The 19,565-nt window shown below is 41.0% G+C and overlaps 1 protein-coding gene across 1 annotated transcript in view; it reads right to left on the bottom strand.

The window, feature by feature from the left end:
- Nucleotides 1-19,565, bottom strand: part of LOC116573599 — a 273,878-nt gene that overhangs the window by 199,923 nt on the left and 54,390 nt on the right. The window contains exon 3 of the mRNA XM_032313763.1: nt 3,654-3,761. Coding sequence (XP_032169654.1) covers nt 3,654-3,761 — 108 coding nt within the window. The remainder of the gene's footprint in view (nt 1-3,653; nt 3,762-19,565) is intronic.

A 19,565-nucleotide genomic window follows, 5' to 3' on the forward strand; every position in this document is an offset into this window, starting at 1 on the left:
AAAAGCTGAATGTGAAGAGAGGCTAATCAAAGACACAGCAGGATCCATGAAAACAAATTAAAATCTGTCTCTAACAGCACCGGAGCCTGAGGCTGCACGCAGGTAACCTATAGAAGATGGTACCCATCACCAAAGAGCCATACACATCTACCCAGAGACTCAGCAAAGCTGAAGAAGGAGATGATTTGTGCTGGAGAAGCTGCTGACTTACCTGCTGCCCTTCCCCTGAGGACTCGGGTCAGCAGATCAGAGAAAACAGGTGTGATCAACCACAGCATATTCGCAACCAAGTGGTTGCTGCCTCACCTTTCACTGCGGAACTATAGAGGGAAGGGAATTCCCAGAAATACACTCTCAGCTTTGCTATATCATAGTACAAATCCACTGCATTGGGAAACAGAAAGACGGAGGGAATTGGGGCTCTTGGTTACATCAGTGAGCTGCTGTATCCACCGACTTTGAGAACTATCCTGTCAGATGTCTTATTTCTGAAAAAAAGTATATTTTTAGGAGACAATGTCTGTTGAGTTGTGGTCTTTTACTTCTAGCCAGAATTATCCTGATAAACCCATATTCTTCATAATCTAGAGACATAAACACCATAGAGAAATTTAGTGTTATCTGGAAGAACAAGAAAAAATTATGAAATGAAAGAAACATGACTCTTACACAAAAATGACTCTTACTTTCACTAGTTATCAATCACTCTATCAATGTTTGCTCTAAAATCTGTGAATTGAAATAGAAATGGAAGGAACCTCCCATTAGGAAATTGTGATTAAAATTTCCTATAACCTGGGGGGGGGGTGGTGTGAATATCCTCCTGTACATGGTTTCTCCTTTGTCAGAGGGTAGCATTCAACATGCCCCTGCCTTTTGAAATGCAACTGACTATAACTGCTAAATGGAAGAAGCCAGGTCACCAGAGTGACCCTGTGTTTATCACAGGACACAGCCCGCATATTCAAGTTACCTTTATTTCTGTGTCACCTTGAACCATGGCTCTCTAGTGTCACAAAACTGTATGGGTCAGAAGTCTACTTGAAAAGCTCTACTGTGAGAAGAGTAGCCCAATTCCTACAGCCTAGCCCTTTCTTGTGTGTTTATGTCCCAACCAGAACCCTAACAAAGGCGTATTTACCTTGTGGTCCAAGCCTCTCGCTCTGGTTTCTGTAAACCTATGAAGGCTGTGTCCTAAGAGAATGTTCTTTTTGGTCCTCATGTTTGATCCTGCAAGAGAGTCACCTTCAACATACGCCTGCCATGAAGCACAGGTCTTCATGCTTCAGAGGCTGGTCCCTTCCAGGGCTCAGTGCAGGGTGTTGTGTCCTCTGAAGTGTGCTCTTGTCCTGCTTCCCCTTCATCTTTTAATTTTCCAGGCTTTGGGTAATGTGGGCCATTTTAGTAATGGCAGAAACCTACACTGATGTTATTTCTCTCTATTCATGGGAGATGCCTCTGGTATCTACCTCTCTCATCCCTTTATTCCCTTTAAGAGATCAGCCAGGGACCTCTTCCAACTCTACCACAAATAAGGCCCATCTCTTCCTGTTAGGAGCATACCAGTCGCTCCTTTTTGTTTGTCAATATTCTTATTGCCTGTAAGGGTAAGACACTCTTTCTTCCTGAAATTCTGTGTTTCTTCTAAAGCTCTTTTCTTATGTTAAATACCAAAGCTCTCTCAGTTTCTTACAGTAAAATTTCTTTCTGCCTAAGAGTGAATTTGATTTCAAGTGAATTTGATTTCACCCAGCCACTTAGTTGGGTCATTTTAATCTCACTGGCACTTAATTTTACAATAATTTTATTGAGATTTTTTTTTCCTAAGATGAAAAATGCCCTATGGAATAAAGGCCCCTATTTTTCATTAGCCATAAATTGATGAAATATTTTAACCACTGCAAAGAACTTGATGTATGACTCTATATTCCAAAGCACAATTGGCATCTAACCCAAATTCAAAACAGAGGGGAGAAGGAGAAACATGACAATGTGGGGAATGCTTTAGGCTTGGATACAGTTCACAAGGAAGTAAAGAGGAGCCTACTTTGTTACAGTCGATCTGGGAGAACAAATCAATACCTTAATCCACTTTTTTTTTTTTTTTTTTGAGAGAGAGAGAGAGAGAGAAAATAACCATGAGCAGGGAGGGAGGGGCTGAGGGAGAGGGAGAAGCAGGCTCCCTGTTGAGCAGGGAGCCCTACCTCACAGGGTTCAATCCCAGCACCCCTGGATCATGACCAGAGCTGAAAGCAGACGCTTAACTGACTGAGCCACCCAGCACACCATCCACTTCGTGTTTTAAGGGAAGGAGGCTTCTCCAGCTTTAACAAAGCCATTTGCCCTTTCCATGTGTGATTCTGTCAACACAAAATATACTTAACCACAATCAAATATCCCCAGTACAGTTTCCCTGATTATCAAATCAAATGCATCCTTAGCCAATACCAGATACGTGATCACTCATTGTAAGATTTCAGACAACTTATCTAGACACCAAATATAAACCCCTTTCTACTTAGAGCAGCTTCAGCCACACACAGGACTGTATACTAAAACACGGGAGGCCTCTGCCAGTCGACCAGGAACACACCTCTGCCAACTGGAAATCTTTTCTCCAGATGCTACAGCCCCCTAATATATTAACACCAGATTAGGGTTACACCGAGTAGGACACTGCAGGCATCTCTGTCTTTCATGTTGCTACCACCCCAAATAAAAGCATATTAAAAGCTAAGGTGGGTTTTGTGGATTTACCCAGAAAGCCCTGCCACATCCATGGACTTTTAAACTGCGCAAACAATTCCCAGTCCTCCTTTCAGAATTTTCTTAGAGATTTTTTTTTATCTTGATACTTTATTATTTTTTTTAACATATATTATATTATTTATTTCTTTCAGGGCTACAGGTCAATGATTCATCAGTCCCACACAGCACACAGCACTCACCACAACACACACCCTCCCCAGCATCCATCATTCAGCCACCTCATCCCTCCCACCCCGCTCTAGAGATGTTTTCATCTGTAAGACTCCATAACTTCACCAAGTGGAGTCAAATGGAGACAACACTACCCCCCACCCCCCAGAGCTCATCCAGCCATTGAGAAGGTTCCTCTCCATTCTCTTGACACTTGGAGACTCTCCCACATTTTTTTTTAATCTGGGGATTACTGAGACTTATCTCCTAATGTCATTTTTGCCTGCCCCTGTCAATTACCGTAGGAAAGATCCATTTCCAGATTGGGAGTGTGAGGATCTCGGTAGATCACTCTCTTACAAAAACTATTAAAATGCTGAAAAAAAACTAAAATGAACCATTTCAGAAATCTGAAAATTACTCAAAGCCACAGAAAAACAAAATTATGTATGCAAGAGAAACCACTGACCCTCAGTAAGACCGTGGGGTCTACAACATTTTCACATGTAATTACTCCCTTCACTCCTCTTTGTGCTGTCCAGTGGCTCAGCAGCCTCATGAAAACTCAGTGGTCTCACAGATAGCAGAGAGCTGCCCACTCCTGGAGCTCTAAGAAAAGCTGAAGTTCAGTGTCTTATCCAACCTTCTAGACACCTAGAAAATCTCTGTTCCTAGGAAACTTGGTTATTTGACTTAACTCAGAACCCAGCTCAGCAGAAATACCAAGTCCCTACCTCCATGGTGTTCACAGAGCAACAGGAGTCTACTGACAACATCACAGCTTTTGGCTGGGATGTCATTTGGTGCAAACAAGAGCCAGGCCGTGAATTTACAAGGATATCCTAGAAAATAAAAAGAGCAGAAGGAACTTGAAGAAGCTCCAATATACTCCTGTGAGCCTGAAGGCTGTTTCCATTATGCAAGGCTGTGTGCATACCCAGGAAAGGCTGTAGTCACCCCTTGGCGGGCATAAAAGTCCTGTCAAAGCAGGTAGTGAGAGCTAAAACTGTCTTGTGTACTGCTTGAAATTTGAAGGTTGCTTTCTCATATGGAACACCTTCAGATATGCTGGGAGAAACATGGGCAAGGCATTTAAGGAAATCTGCCAATCACTGGCTGATCTCTGATGACCCCTAGGAAGCCAGGCATGAAGATAAATACATGAATTTAAAAAAAAAATTAATGGAGAATGCACGCTATATATTATACTACAAAGAATACAGAATCCACAGAATTAGTTTAGGAAGGTCCATAAAGAAATGAGCAGCAACAATAAAATTAAGAAAAACAAACAGCCAGCAAACAAAAACAAACTCTGGGGGGAAGGCAAGGGGGATTCGCTTGATAGGATTTGCAACTTCCTATCTAAAATGTCCGGGTTTCAACAAGAAATCATGAGGCATGCACAGAGCTCTGCAGTTGAAAACTACCATAAATTAACTAATTCACTAGAGGGGAGAAGAATGGGGAGTGAGCACTAAGGGGTCCTGGACGTCTTTTGGATGATAAAAGTGTTCTCAAGTTAGATTGTGTTAGTGATTGTACCATTCTGTGAATACAAGGCAGGACAAACCACTGAACTCTGTATTTTAAATGGGTAAGTGTTGTGATGAGTGATTTATATCTCAACAGTTATTTAAAAATCACCATAGGAAGCCCAGCATTCTGAAGCACCTGGGTTGCTCAGTCGGTTAAGCATCTGACTCTTGATTTCAGCTCAGGTCATAATCTCAGGGTTGTGAGATTAAGCCCCACGTCAGGCTTTCAGCTGGACATGGAGCCTGCTTAAGATTCTCCCTCTCCCTCTGCCCCTCGCAGTCTCTGTCTGCTTCTCTCTCTTAAGAAAGGAAGGAAGGGAGGGAGGGAAGAAAGAAGGGAGGGGTGAGGGAGGCAGAAGCCCAGCACTCCAAATTCATAATTCATTTCTTACATTATGCTCACCTTTCAAATGTGTTCTTGACTTATTTTACCCCATATCCCATCCCTCCTGGATCCCATGCCATCCCATCCCTCTGGAATTAGACGTAGGTGATCACAAAACCTGCTTTCTCTTCATCTGCTCTCAACATTCCTGTCAACGTTCTTGCGCTCGTTAAAACCTGGCTTTCCCTGAAGACACTGCCTCCCTGCAATTTTTTCAAATGGTTGTTATTTTATCCCACATGTTTCACACTTTGGGACATGCAGATGTCTTATTAATTTTCTTAAGTAATTAAACAAGGAATTTTTTTAAACAGTATTACTGAAAGACTATTTCAACACATGGAACTGCTGCTAACATTTATAAGGCCTGCAGATGGATACAAGTGTGAGGACTCCAGCTTGCAGCCAGCTTCCCACTCCAAGCTCCACCCCACAGTGTGAGAGACCTTATGTACAAATGTGTACACACCACTGCTGCATATCTAATCACAGTCTGCCTCCCGGTCCCCAGCCCCTTGGGACCAAGCATGGTCTCCACTTAGGAGGCTAGCTTCCGGTATAGGCTGATCCGGGCCCGCCCTAGTAGCTATATTCGAGACAATTGGGGCATGGACTTGAAGTGTTCCATGCATAGTCTAGAAAGGGTCTGCCAGTTCTGAGTGGCTTGTCCTTCTTGCCCCATGGAATTCCTACTCCAAGAAGATGGGCATGGCAGGAAGAGGGCCTACTCTGAGCCTGGAAAAATGTATGACTCAAAAACAGGGGCCTCAATTTTCTGAGTCTGAGGATGACACTGTCATTATATTACCATATGCATAAAATACATTTATAACCAACCCTATATACTGATTTGTTTTGAAAGTGAAACTTCCTTCATCTTTGAAGTAACCAATGTTACATATGGGACTGGAGTAAAGACTAACTCAAAACCACTCTTCTTAAGCATTCCTTAAACTGTTCTTTTGAAACATGTGATTTTCAAAAAGGATAGGAAACAATAGTTCACCACAGAAAGATATAAAACTGGCCTTCAAATATTTAAATAGAAAGGCTCAAAGTTGCTCATAATTAGAGAAATAATACATTAATACAATACTGAGATACCATTTCTTACCTACTAGATTGGAACAATTTACAAGTATGATAAAACATTCCACTGGACATTCTATAAAGAAGCAGGCATTCACCTTTCAATCTGTCAATCCTGGTTCTAAGAATCAATTCCTGAAGCTATACCTCCAACCATATCAAAATATATGAACATATTTATTCATTGCAGTGTTATTTGTAACTGCAAAATGATGGGAACAACCTAAATGTCCACATGTAGAAGAGCAACTGAATCCAGTACAGCCCATCCCATGATGGAATACTATACACTTGTCAGAAAATAATGAGGAAGATCTTTATAAATTGATACAGAATGATTCTGCGACATACTGTCAGGTAAAAAAAGCCATGTCCAAAATATTACAGACTGCAGGCTATCCTTCAAGTGAGAAACAAATTGATATGAGCCCATAAATATGGATCTGTTCATTTGTGCGAAGAGACACAGGAAGGATAAACCTGAAACTTCATGAAAAGAGAGGTTAGCAGAAGGTGTGAGCTAAGAGAATAGAAAGAAGGAAGGAAGAAATAAGAACAGGTAGTGACGATTCTCAGAACATATATTTTTGTACAGCTCTGACTCTTAGAACCTCATGTTTCATATACTACAAAATAGGTGAACAATTAAAACCAGCCAGAATGTTGGTATTCCCAAGTGAAATGTCAGCAATAACAAATAAGCCTAAGTAAATGAATATTTTAATCACACGAAAGGGAGTGAGAGAGAAAAAGAACTAACCTAACTTTAGAAAACAATATGTTGATTAGATATTATGAGGCTATAGACAAAAACCAGTCTATTCAAAAACTGTAATCTAATTAGTAATTTTGTTTCTCCTAGGGGTATTGGTTAGCAATTCTGAAGCCATTTTATGTTTATATTCGGATTAAACCAATAAGTAAGTATATGAAATAATGAAAGCCAAGTTTCTCATGACTAAAGAAACAATGCTAGGGAACATATTTCCTGTAAACAAAGAATAAGGGAAGGCTAGAAATAAACCTGTGGTTTGGGACTGGAATTAGAGGTATCACAACAAGGAGAACTAGGATATCTGCATAGTATCCAAGTATCTCCCTCAAGATGCTTATTAATTACAAAAGGAAAAGAGAAACTTTACAATAAAGAAATCTAACAGACACCACTTTAATCAAATGACTCAGGTTAATATCAATGGCAATAGGACATACAGACCTCAGGTACCCCTGATACGATGTACTAACTGTACAGCATCATTTCTGGGCATTTGTGACAAAAATGTCTAACCTCAATCAAATTTCAAGACACCAGACAAACACAATTTGAAGGACATTCTACAAAACAACCGACATTCTGACTTGTTGACAACACTCTTTAACAGTGGCAATGTCATGAAAGACAAGGAAAGACTGAGGAACTGTCAGACATTAGAAAAGACTAAAGACCAATGACAATGAAATTCAATGTGTTATCCTATACTGGATCCCAGAACAGAAAAAGGATATTAGTGAAAAAACTGGTGAAATTTGAATAAGGTCTATGATTGTGTTTATGCTACTGTATCCATGTTGACTTCCTGGTTTTAATCATTGTGCTACAGTGACATAAGATATTAATTTGACAGAGAGGGGTGGTTCGTGAAGAACAAATGGAAACTTCGCTATAATTATTTTTAAAATACTATAGATATTATGCCCTCATCAGAAAGGATGAATACCCAACTTCTGTATCAACATGCATGGGACTGGAGGAGATTATGCTGAGTTAAATAAGTCAAGCAGAGAGTGTCAATTATCATATGATTTCACTTACTTGTGGAAGATAAGGAATAACACAGAGGACATGGGGAGATGGAGAGAAGTGAGTTGGGGGAAATTGGAGGGGGAGACGAACCATAAGAGACTATGGACTCTGAGAAGCAAACTGAGGGTTTTGTAGGGGAAGGGGTTAAGGGGCTGGGTTAGGCTGGTGGTGCGTATTAAGGGGGGCACGTATTGCATGGGGCATTGGGTGTGGTGCATAAACAATGAATTTTTTTAACACTTGAAAAAAATAGAATAAAATAAAAAATTTTTAAAAGTTTGAAAATAATGTTTTTTGAAACTCCTTGTTTCCTTGGACATCTGTTGGCTGCTTTAAAAAAAAAAATTATTTATTTATTTGAGAGAGAGAGTGCATGAGCAGGGGGAGCTACAGAGGAAGAGAGAGAAGCAGGATCCCCACTGAACAGAAAGCCTGATGTGGGACTCAATTCCAGGACCCTGAGATTATGACCTGAGCCAACAGCAGATGCTTAACTTACTGAACCACCCAGGGGACCCTGCTGGCTGTTTTTTGAATCGGTTTTAAAAGCTAATCTCATCTGAGCTCAGGAGATTTTAAGATCCATCTCAGAGAACTGGAAATTTCCTAAAATTCTATGGGGGGTGAGGGAGGGGATTGGGGGAGCATGTAGCCGCTAAAGAGAGAAGAAACATGCAAGAAGAGGCAGCATTATCTGCCAAGAGTCTCTGTAATTTGAAGGAGCTAAGACAACACAGTTTACCTAAATTAATTCACCGCACTACTGGGAGATTGAAAGTTCATCATTAACTATTAATGTGTTAGCTATAGTAACTAGACACAGGATCTCTGGCTCTCTATGAAAAGGCATAAACAGATGACATGAAGCCATGATCAACTACTAACACTTTACTGTGCATTTATTCATGTTGCTCTTTAACACAAACACTGCACTGACTAAACTAGAACTCCCCAGGAGTGGGACCCAAGACTTCCGTGCCTCAGAAAGAGAACAGAGGGACATCGTTCAAACATCAACTCACTTGAATGCATTCAGACCTTGTTTGGACTAAGTGGCCTTCCCAGTGATGCCCTCAGACTCTGGGTCTTCTACACTCTAGTATTTAAGGCACCATTAGCCCTTTGTTTCCCTGGCACCTTGGATACAGATATTGTTATTCTATATGAAAAATTTTTGTTCCTAGAAACAATGGTGGTACTTAATGTACACAAGATAATCCATATTATGTTGCTGAAAGATCAAGGAAAACGTTTTGGTCCATACTTCTTCTACTATTAAACATCCGGTAAAATTTTGTGAAGAGTTATCACTTGGTAGTTACTAAAACTGTGATGGATTTTTTTTTTAATTTTTTATTTTTTATAAACATATATTTTTATCCCCAGGGGTACAGGTCTGTGAATCACCAGGTTTACACACTTCACAGCACTCACCAAAGCACATACCCTCCCCAGTGTCCATAATCCCACCCCCTTCTCCCAAACCCCCTCCCCCCAGCAACCCTCAGTTTGTTTTGTGAGATTAAGAGTCACTTATGGTTTGTCTCCCTCCCAATCCCATCTTGTTTCATTTATTCTTCTCCTACCCACTTAAGCCCCCATGTTGCATCACCACTTCCTCATATCAGGGAGATCATATGATAGTTGTCTTTCTCTGCTTGACTTATTTCGCTAAGCATGATACGCTCTAGTTCCATCCATGTTGTCGCAAATGGCAAGATTTCATTTCTTTTGATGGCTGCATAGTATTCCATTGTGTATATATACCACATCTTCTTGATCCATTCATCTGTTGATGGACATCTAGGTTCTTTCCATAGTTTGGCTATTGTGGACATTGCTGCTATAAACATTTGGGTGCACGTGCCCCTTTGGATCACTACGTTTGTATCTTTAGGGTAAATACCCAATAGTGCAATTGCTGGGTCATAGGGCAGTTCTATTTTCAACATTTTGAGGAACCTCCATGCTGTTTTCCAGAGTGGCTGCACCAGCTTGCATTCCCACCAACAGTGTAGGAGGGTTCCCCTTTCTCCGCATCCTCGCCAGCATCTGTCATTTCCTGACTTGTTTATTTTAGCCATTCTGACTGGTGTGAGGTGATATCTCATTGTGGTTTTGATTTGTATTTCCCTGATGCCGAGTGATATGGAGCACTTTTTCATGTGTCTGTTGGCCATCTGGATGTCTTCTTTGCAGAAATGTCTGTTCATGTCCTCTGCCCATTTCTTGATTGGATTATTTGTTCTTTGGGTGTTGAGTTTGCTAAGTTCTTTATAGATTCTGGACACTAGTCCTTTATCTGATATGTCATTTGCAAATATCTTCTCCCATTCTGTCAGTTGTCTTTTGATTTTGTTAACTGTTTCCTTTGCTGTGCAAAAGCTTTTGATCTTGATGAAATCCCAATAGTTCATTTTTGCCCTTGCTTCCCTTGCCTTTGGCGTTGTTCCTAGGAAGATGTTGCTGCAGCTGAGGTTGAAGAGGTTGCTGCCTGTGTTCTCCTCAAGGATTTTGATGGATTCCTTTTGCACATTGAGGTCCTTCATCCATTTTGAGTCTATTTTTGTGTGTGGTGTAAGGAAATGGTCCAATTTCATTTTTCTGTATGTGGCTGTCCAGTTTTCCCAGCACCATTTATTGAAGAGGCTGTCTTTTTTCCATTGGACATTCTTTCCTGCTTTGTCGAAGATTAGTTGACTGTAGAGTTGAGGGTCTATTTCTGGGCTCTCTATTCTGTTCCATTGATCTATGTGTCTGTTTTTGTGCCAGTACCATGCTGTCTTGATAAAGACAGCTTTGTAATAGACTTGAAGTCCGGAATTGTGATGCCACCAACGTTGGCTTTCTTTTCCAATATCCCTTTGGCTATTCGAGGTCTTTTCTGGTTCCATATAAATTTTAGAATTATTTGTTCCATTTCTTTGAAAAAGATGGATGGTACTTTGATAGGAATTGCATTAAATGTGTAGATTGCTTTAGGTAGCATAGACATTTTCACAATATTTATTCTTCCAATCCAGGAGCATGGAACATTTTTCCATTTCTTTGTGTCTTCCTCAATTTCTTTCATGAGTACTTTATAGTTTTCTGAGTATAGATTCTGTGTCTCTTTGGTTAGGTTTATTCCTAGGTATCTTAATGGTTTTGGGTGCAATTGTAAATGGGATTGACTCCTTAATTTCTCTTTCTTCTGTCTTGCTGTTGGTGTAGAGAAATGCAACTGATTTCTGTGCATTGATTTTATATCCTGACACTTTACTGAATTCCTGTACAAGTTCTAGCAGTTTTGGAGTGGAGTCTTTTGGGTTTTCCACATATAGTATCATATCATGTGATTGATTTTTTTAAACCATGTTTGCGTTCATTATGATTAGTATCCTTTTTTAGGCATATTTGTGTGGATTACCCTCACATATCCATAGCTGATTGTCTAGTAAATAATAAAACCTAGTTACTAGGCCATTACTTATATACAGTGATTTGTGTATATATACAACCTAAAATATATTCATACTTTATAGATTTATGAATATATCTACACATTACAAGATATAACACGATATAAAGAATAAATCTATTTCTCTGTAGCATAATAGGGATCTTGGCCAATTCAGAAAAGGAATTCCTACTCCACAACTGCACTGACTCAGGTAGGTTTCCCTCGGGTGTCTAGATCAGGAAGTATTCACACAGTAACCACTCCATGGGCAAGCCAGAGATCTTTTATATCATTTGGTGTGGAGGCCTTTTTCAGTGAGGGGGATGCCAGGCTCACTCACCAAGCCTTGATGGTATCAAAATGTGGGGTCATAAGAGAACTGGCAAATGAGACTAAGGAGCAGACACCCAGGGAAGGCACTAGGAAATAGAAACATACAGGAAGAACTTTCTACAGAGTCCCTTTGGAAATGGATTTCCTACATTCTACCACAAATACTCACATATAAATGAAGTTTGTTAGTTTCACAAATCCTCCTCTTTCCCATCAGAATTAGCCATAAAACCACAAAAATTCAAATGTCTGCATGCTGGGGCCTTTAGCAAGGAATGGCATCCTTCTCAGACACCAGCTGATCGGTTGGCCTTGCTTATTCTGAACTAGGCTAGGCATTACAGAGGCTGCAGAGAACACTGCTGACCACAGAGCAGCAATGAGACTAGGATGCAAACCCATTTTGGAGTTAATTCCACCACAGCCAAGTAATGGGGCAAGAATTAGAAGAAGCTACAAAAGAAGATGCTCCCAGAGGTGCCTGGGTGGCTGAGTCGGATAAGTGTCTGACATCAGCTCAGGTCATGATTCCAGGGTCCCAGGGTTGAGTCCCGCATCAGGCTCATGGCTCAGTGGGCAGCCTGCTTCTCCCTCTGCCTGCTACTCCCCACTGCTTGTGGTCTCTCTCTCACCCTGTCTCTCTGACAAATAAAAAAATAAAATCTTTTAAAAAATTAATAAAATAGGGGCACCTGGGTGGCTCAGTGGGTTAAGCCTCTGCCTTTGGCTTAGGTCATCATCTCAGGGTCCTGGGATCGAGGTCCACATCGGGCTGTCTGCTCAGCAAAGAGCCTTCCCTGCCTGCTTCTCTGCTACTTATGATCTCTGTCAAATAAATAAATAAAATCATAAATAAATAAATAAATAAATAAAATCTTAAAAAAGAGAAGCTCCCATTCTCATGTCTAAGCCTCATGCCAACCCTGAGAAATATCTCTCTTACAAAGTTTGAATAATCATCTGGTCCAGTTTCCTTTATTGTCAGCCCTCTTCAATTTCCATCATCCCTTTATCGTTCCACATAATTATTTTATCTATGAATATTTGATGACAGTGTGCAAGAAATCCGTTTTCCCAAACTCTTTTTCGAATATGCCTCTGAGTGTAATAATCTTAATGGGGTAAGCCTATTTTTAAATATCTCAAGAGCCTATTTTGAGATAAGCCTGTTTTGAATATCTCAAAACCTTGTTATCAATTCAAGAGTGCTTATTTATTTATTTGTAATCACAATTTTAGCAAGAAGAGTCTCTTAAAGGTCCTTCTTTTTTTTTCTCCTGAGCTGTAGTAATTGCAATATCTCTGATTAAATTTGAAAACTAAAATCAAGTTTTAAATGATTTTGCAACAGCAACTTTATTCCTACCATAAATTATTCTATCCTATCTTTATAAAGAATAACCACAAATGCTATTTCCTTATACAGGTAAAGAAATTGTTAGGTATCATATTGCTATTGTGTTTGAAAGAGCTTATTTCCAAAAATGAGATATGTTTTAGAAGAAACATTGTTTTTTGTTAAGAATGCAACAACGTTTTTAGAATGTAGTTAGTGGGACATAGTCTGTTGTCTTGGGTACAGTGTCCTGTCCTGTGACCACTTTGTACAACACAGAGTAACAAATTCTCAGACAGACAAGGGATAAGGATCGGGGTGGGGGTGGGAAGATGCGGGGAGGTAGGGCCTGAAATCAAAGGTCAATCGGACCTAAATACTGACTTCTACAAGCTCTCAGAAAACATACACGTAATACTGAAGTAGGAGGTAGACTCCATACATACAATAGGGTACTTAGTACAGTTGAGGTGTATCACCAAAGCTGCTTCTCTTCTTCTTTTCACTTGTGTTTGTTAGGAAGAGCGAGAGCTATGACAAATTTTGCTTACTTCTCTCTCAGGATCCCACAACAAAGTTACTCTCAGTTATTTCAGCTCTATTTCTTTAGATAATTGCCCATTTTATAGCCCACTACACCACCCCATGTCTTTGCATTTACTTGTTAGATGTCAGTTTGGAACTCTGCCACACCTAAAACCTTAATTTCAGAGCTACAAAAAAAAATAATAAAAAATAAATAAGAAGAAGAAGGAAAAAAAAACAGCACAAAATGAGAAACAAAAAGTAGCATCACTAGAATTCACCTTGAGGAAATACATGATAATGAAAAAGAAACAAGCCAAGAACCTGTGGGAGATGTGGGATTGTCTTCACCCACTGTCAGGAGTTTGGTTACAGAGGACCATACTCCTTTCTTTATGGTTCCAAACTCATCACAGAACTTTGCAATGGGCAATATTTATATCATTGTGTATCTGCAAATGTTACTTAGATTGAGTCAATTTAGACTCCAGCTGGAGGTAATAGTTGGAATACTTCATCATAGCCATAGGTCAAATGGTCAGGGAGGGAAGCTGGAATTCCATGTACAAATGGAAGCTATTGTACAAAGGAGGAATTCCTTCTCTGTTTTGGGGATACCTTAGTCTTCCAACTGGTAAGGGCAGGCCCAGTTAGATTATCCAGAACCATCTCTTTTAGTTCAAGTCAGCTGATTAGAGATTTTGATTCCACCTGAAAAATCCCATCACAATAAAACCTAGATATTAGTGTTGGACTGAGAAACTGGGGACTGCAGTCTAGCCAAGCTAACGCATCAAAACAATCATCATGGCCCACCCCCAATCAACTTCACATCCCCCAAAAGTCCACACTAATCAGCCCCCTTCCCACCCTGCCATCACCCCTCACTCTGAAGCACAAGAGGATTTTCTCAAGTGAACCCAGATGGTGGGGGATTTTAAGTTGCTGGTGACCCTGGGAACCTGCCCAGAATCTGCCATTTTCTCAGATCGAGACAGTCAGTCCCATAGTCCCCAAAGTAGAGGCCATGAAAATGGGAAAAAAAATAAATAATAAAGTAGCACTTATAATATAGTTCCATGCCCATCCCTTCATTCTGAGGACTGACAGTAAGATGTAGTAAGGGTAACTTATCTGCCCCACTCAGTTTCATTCAAATATATTGGAAAATGACCTTTAATTCTGGAATTTTCTTTTTCTTTTTAAGAATGAGACAGAGGGACGCCCGGGTGACTCAGTCAGTTAAGCATCTGCCTTCAACTTGGGTCATGATCTCAGGATCCTTGGATCTAGCCTCACATTGGGCTCCCTGCTCAGTGGTGAGGATGCTTCTCCCTCTCCCTCTGTCCCTCCCCACCAACTGCCACTCATGCTCTCTCTCTCTCTTTCAAATAAATAAAATATTAAAAAAAAAAAGAATGAGACAGAATACTTTCTTTCAAGAAAATTTCTCTGGTGTTTTGTACCAACCGTCATGTGTGTTTGGACTATCCACTGCTCTTTGCTGAAACCAAGCTGATGGCCAAAAATAACGGCATAACTCAAAGCCAAAGCTTTCAGAAGCTATCTTTCACACTCATCAAAAGAAGTAGTCACTGAGGAGAAGAGAACTTCCATCATTCACCTCCCCTGGGGATACATTTAGTAATACCCTGATGTCCATTTTGCCAGTGGACAGGCGGCTGGGCACCACGATTTTACACTGAATATTTCTGGCTGGCCAGTCCTGACCCACGCTACCTCCTGGGATATGGACACCCTGAAAGTGAGGCGTGGCTGCCAGTAAGTCAGAGAAACTCCCTCAGCCATTGGCAAAGAAAGGCATTCAGCTGTGCCGCTCTCACAAACTTTAGTTTGAACAATGAGGCAGAAAATGAACCATGTGGCTGACCAGGGACACAAAGGGTCATGGGGAAACCACTGAGAGCCCTCAGTGCAGCCGCTCCATAGCGAGCACGGGCCCCTGCAAAGCCAACACCTGTCATGTAGGCCAGACCCCCCGCAGCTCTATGCAGTCCACGTACTAGGGCTTCAGGGGGCAGCCCAGCATGCTGCACCAGGAGCCCCTACCGGCACCAGCGGGAGCCAGTCTAACCATCCTTGGAACTCCCTCACACAGAGGTACATCTCCATGATAAAAGAGTAGACAGGTACTGCATCCACTTTCCTAGTCTATCTATCCCCACAGTGAACCCCTGGGGTTGCTGGCCTCCGCATGGGCACGCTGGAACAGGGAGTCACCTGGAATGATAGGCACTTGATTTACTAAATGCCAGTGATGAAAACATCTCTTTCTTATCACTTAGAAGCCAACGTTTTACTCTCCTGATGTTAAAACTTGCCAGGGTGGTAATTTTGACCCAATTCCTACTTGTAATCACTCTGGTATTTTTGCAAATTTGGTTGGTGAACATGGTGGCAGAGATAGGCCTCTCTTGTCTTCACTCAGTCAGCGTACCCTGAATCACCTGCTTCAGGAAGGCTGCTTCTCAAGGATGGGTACCCTAGGGCAGCTTATATCCCTTCAGTGGGGCCATCTAGTAGCTGCAGCCCTGAAGACCAGGCCAGATTACGGTAGTAGTAAACAGGATTCCCTGGTCTACCCTATCTACAAGTCAGCAGCCAGGAAAGCACTGGGGCCGGATGGAAACGCAGTATGGCACAACTGGGTAGTAGGAGGCGTCTATCCAGGCTGGGCAGATCCTGCCTCTTGAAAGGCCCAGAGACAGCCACAATATCCACCACAGCTGTGGCTATCCAAAGGAAGGACCCAGCTTACATAATCACCACTGGCCTTGGTTGGCTGCATTTTCCAGCATGCCCTATCCCCAACATTTCCCCAAGCTTCCAAAGCTGTCCTCACCAGATGACACAGATAGGAACAACTCCCTTCCTGAGGGGTCATCAGCTCCATAAATGGTTCCTTGGCCCTAATAGCTCAATCCCTACCTCCCCAGCACATTCATTATGTTTTTGTAAGGCCCCACCTAACCCATGGGCATCTATTGATCCTGCTTAATAATGAGAAGTGGGGTCTGTCACCACTATTTTAGTGTTTCCATGATCCCTATTGAAACCACAAGGTCAGGGGCACCTGGGTGACTCATTTGGTTAAGTGTCTGTCATCCTTTTGGGTCATGAGCCCAGGGTCCCGGGATCAAGTCCTGCATCAGGCTCCCTGCTCCATAGGCAGCCTCCTACTTCCTCTCTCTCTCTCTCTCTCTCTCTGCCTGCTGCCCCCCTTGCTTGTGCACTCTCTCTCAAATGAATACATTAAAAAATCTTTAAAAAAAAAAAAAAAACTTGGGTGGGAGATAGGGGTGGATAGCACCCTCAAAATCTTTCTATTACCATAAAAGAAATTTCTAGCTGCACTACAGCTGTAAAAACCTCATTTCTTTTCAATTTTGTCTCACGCTGTGTCATTGGTCCACTTAAAGATTCAGTGTATCAACACTTATCTTAGTAATTTTTCCTGATATTTTTTATATTTATGAGACTTTTTTAGTGAAAAAGAGCATTTAATAGAAAAATAAGTTCTTATTTGAATTTTACCCTTGAGGGACATAAGGCAACTTCCTAGGGTGATAAAAATGTGAATATCTCGGGTCGCCTGGGTGGCTCAGTGGGTTAAGCCGCTGCCTTCAGCTCAGGTCATGATCTCAGGGTCCTGGGATCAAGTCCCGCATCGGGCTCTCTGCTCAGCGGGGAGCCTGCTTACTCCTCTCTCTCTGCCTGCCTCTCTGCCTACTTGTGATCTCTCTCTCTGTCAAATAAATAAATTTAAAAAATCTTTAAAAAAAAAATGTGAATATCTCAAAAGAGATACTGGTTTCCACAATAAGTGTAGTTACCATCCGTCACCATACAAGGTTATTACAATATTACGGACTATATTCCCTATGCTGGACTTTTCATCCCCGTGACTTATTTTATAATGGAAAGTTTGTACCTCTTAATGCCCTTCATTTATTTCACCCAACCCCCACCCCTCCCCCTCTGGCCATCACTGGTTTGTTCTCTGTATTTATAAGTGCTTCCTGTTTTTTGTTTGGTGGTTGGTTTTGTCATGTAGATTAGGCAAGCATTACATCCTGTGTAGAACTGTGGAATCACTACTTTATGCACCTGAAACTAACATAACGTATACTACAATAAAGAGAGATCCTGTTTTCCCAGATAATGCGCATTTAGCAAAACTCAGCAAGTTGTACACTTCAGATCTATGCATTTCCAACAATGTGAATGTGCTTAATGCCAAAAAATCATATACCTAAAATTGGTTCCAATGGTACATCTTATGTATATTTAACTACAATATTAAAAAGATCTGGGCTTTTCACTGTATGTTAAATTTATCTTAAAAGAAGGCTATTTTAAAATTCCATCCTTGTGTTAATTGAACATTCACAGAACATAAGGATTTATATGTCGTACGTGCTGCCTCCAAGCCACAAAGTCTAAACTCAGCCTGTGATACTGAGTTTTAGCCTTGGAGAGTGCATTACTTTCCAATTTTATTCAGTCGGGCACCCTACTAGTTCCTTGGCACTGTTTTTCAGTGAAGAGTACTTTTGGGAACAACTTTTGATGTTCCTTTCACCACTCCTCCTAAGGATCGTATGGCTGCCCTGAAGCCCAGGTAGCGGATTCTTTCCAGAGCCGCTCTCCAGAGAGAGGATGGGGGCCCCACAGCATGCTGGGTAATGACTGTGGGCTCAGAAGGAACCGTGGAGCTTTTCAGCTGACAGGTGTGAGGTAACCTGACAGTGAGTTACTGAAAAGCCTGCTGCCATAAAGACTACCCACGGCAGGGCAGTCCCTGCAAAGACTTTGTGGTTTTTGTTTCTCACCTTTGGGGGAAAAAAAATCAATCTCTTTTTAAAAATCTGTACAGTGAATACAAAAATGCCTTTGTCGGATGAGCGCGCTTTCAACAGCAGTTCAAACAGAGCTAAGCCAGCAAGTTAACAGTCTCAGAGTAAAAGAAAAAAGGGAAATGGATCTAGGAAAGAATGTCTTGGCTCTTTAATTCCTTTTCATTCAGATGCAGCTGACGGGTGTTCCAGTGAAGCCCTGGGCTTCCAGAAGACATTGTTTCTGAAGCCTTTAATTTCATCAACTTTGATAGTGTTGGTCACAGTTTAAAGGAAATCTGTTTTCCTCAATTAACTGGACAGATCAAGACTCCTAAAATAATTCCTCATGTCTTAACCTCGGGACAGGCATCTGGTCTATATATCCTAAAACCGACACTCTTCATTGATACCATATAAAAAATAGAAAAAGAAATCACTTCTGTGGAAAAGTAGGAAATGTACATTAAAAACAAAACGAAACTTCATCCCTTACTTGGGATACAATAAAGTTGAAACTTCCTGGAAAACACAGAGATGCAGATCACAACAAGAGGGCTACATTTTATAAGACTGAAATGTAGAAGAATCAGTTTCAGATTTAGCACTTCGGACATCTAAAAGCAATACAGAAAACAGGATGGAGCAAAAAGGTCTTGGCAAAACTACGTTTGAAAAGACTAAGGGGGTTTAGTTGACTACTCGTTCATACAAATAAATTATATTATGTATATGATTACATATATGTAGTTGCAAATTATACAAACTAATGCTGCTGTAACAGATTATTATAGAGCATTATTTTGCAGAATTTGTAAGGAAGGTCCTGGTTAGATGGTACTTGGAGAATGGAATCGATTTCTGGGACTACAAGTATGTTAAGGATGTGAACAAATGAAAGCCCATCTAGAATGTTGAAGGCTTTAGAACCAGGTCCCATGAGGAACTATTAAAGGCACGAGGCTTCTTTGCTTGATCAAAGAAAGACTCAAGTGCATTTTTTGTTATCTTCATACATCAGGGAAGACATATTAGATTACATTATATTAAGATAAGGTCCAATATGTGACAATTAAAACACAACTGTCCAACACAAAAGGCTGCATCAGAAGGCCCAAAAGTCCCCTTTAGAAAAGATGTTCTGACGTATAGAAGTCCATTAACTTGTGTTGTCTAAAGACTCTTTCTTCCTTTATATAAAATTTAAATGGACAGGGTTTTTGTGGTTTCATATTTATTTATTTGAGAGAGAGAGAGAGAGAGCACAGCGGGACTCATTCCCAGGACCCTGGGATGATGACCTGAGCTGAAGGCAGACCCTTAACCCACTGAGAAACC

This window comes from Mustela erminea, chromosome 14 (genome assembly GCF_009829155.1).
Source record: "Mustela erminea isolate mMusErm1 chromosome 14, mMusErm1.Pri, whole genome shotgun sequence".
In the NCBI taxonomy this organism is placed as follows: Eukaryota; Metazoa; Chordata; class Mammalia; order Carnivora; family Mustelidae; genus Mustela; species Mustela erminea.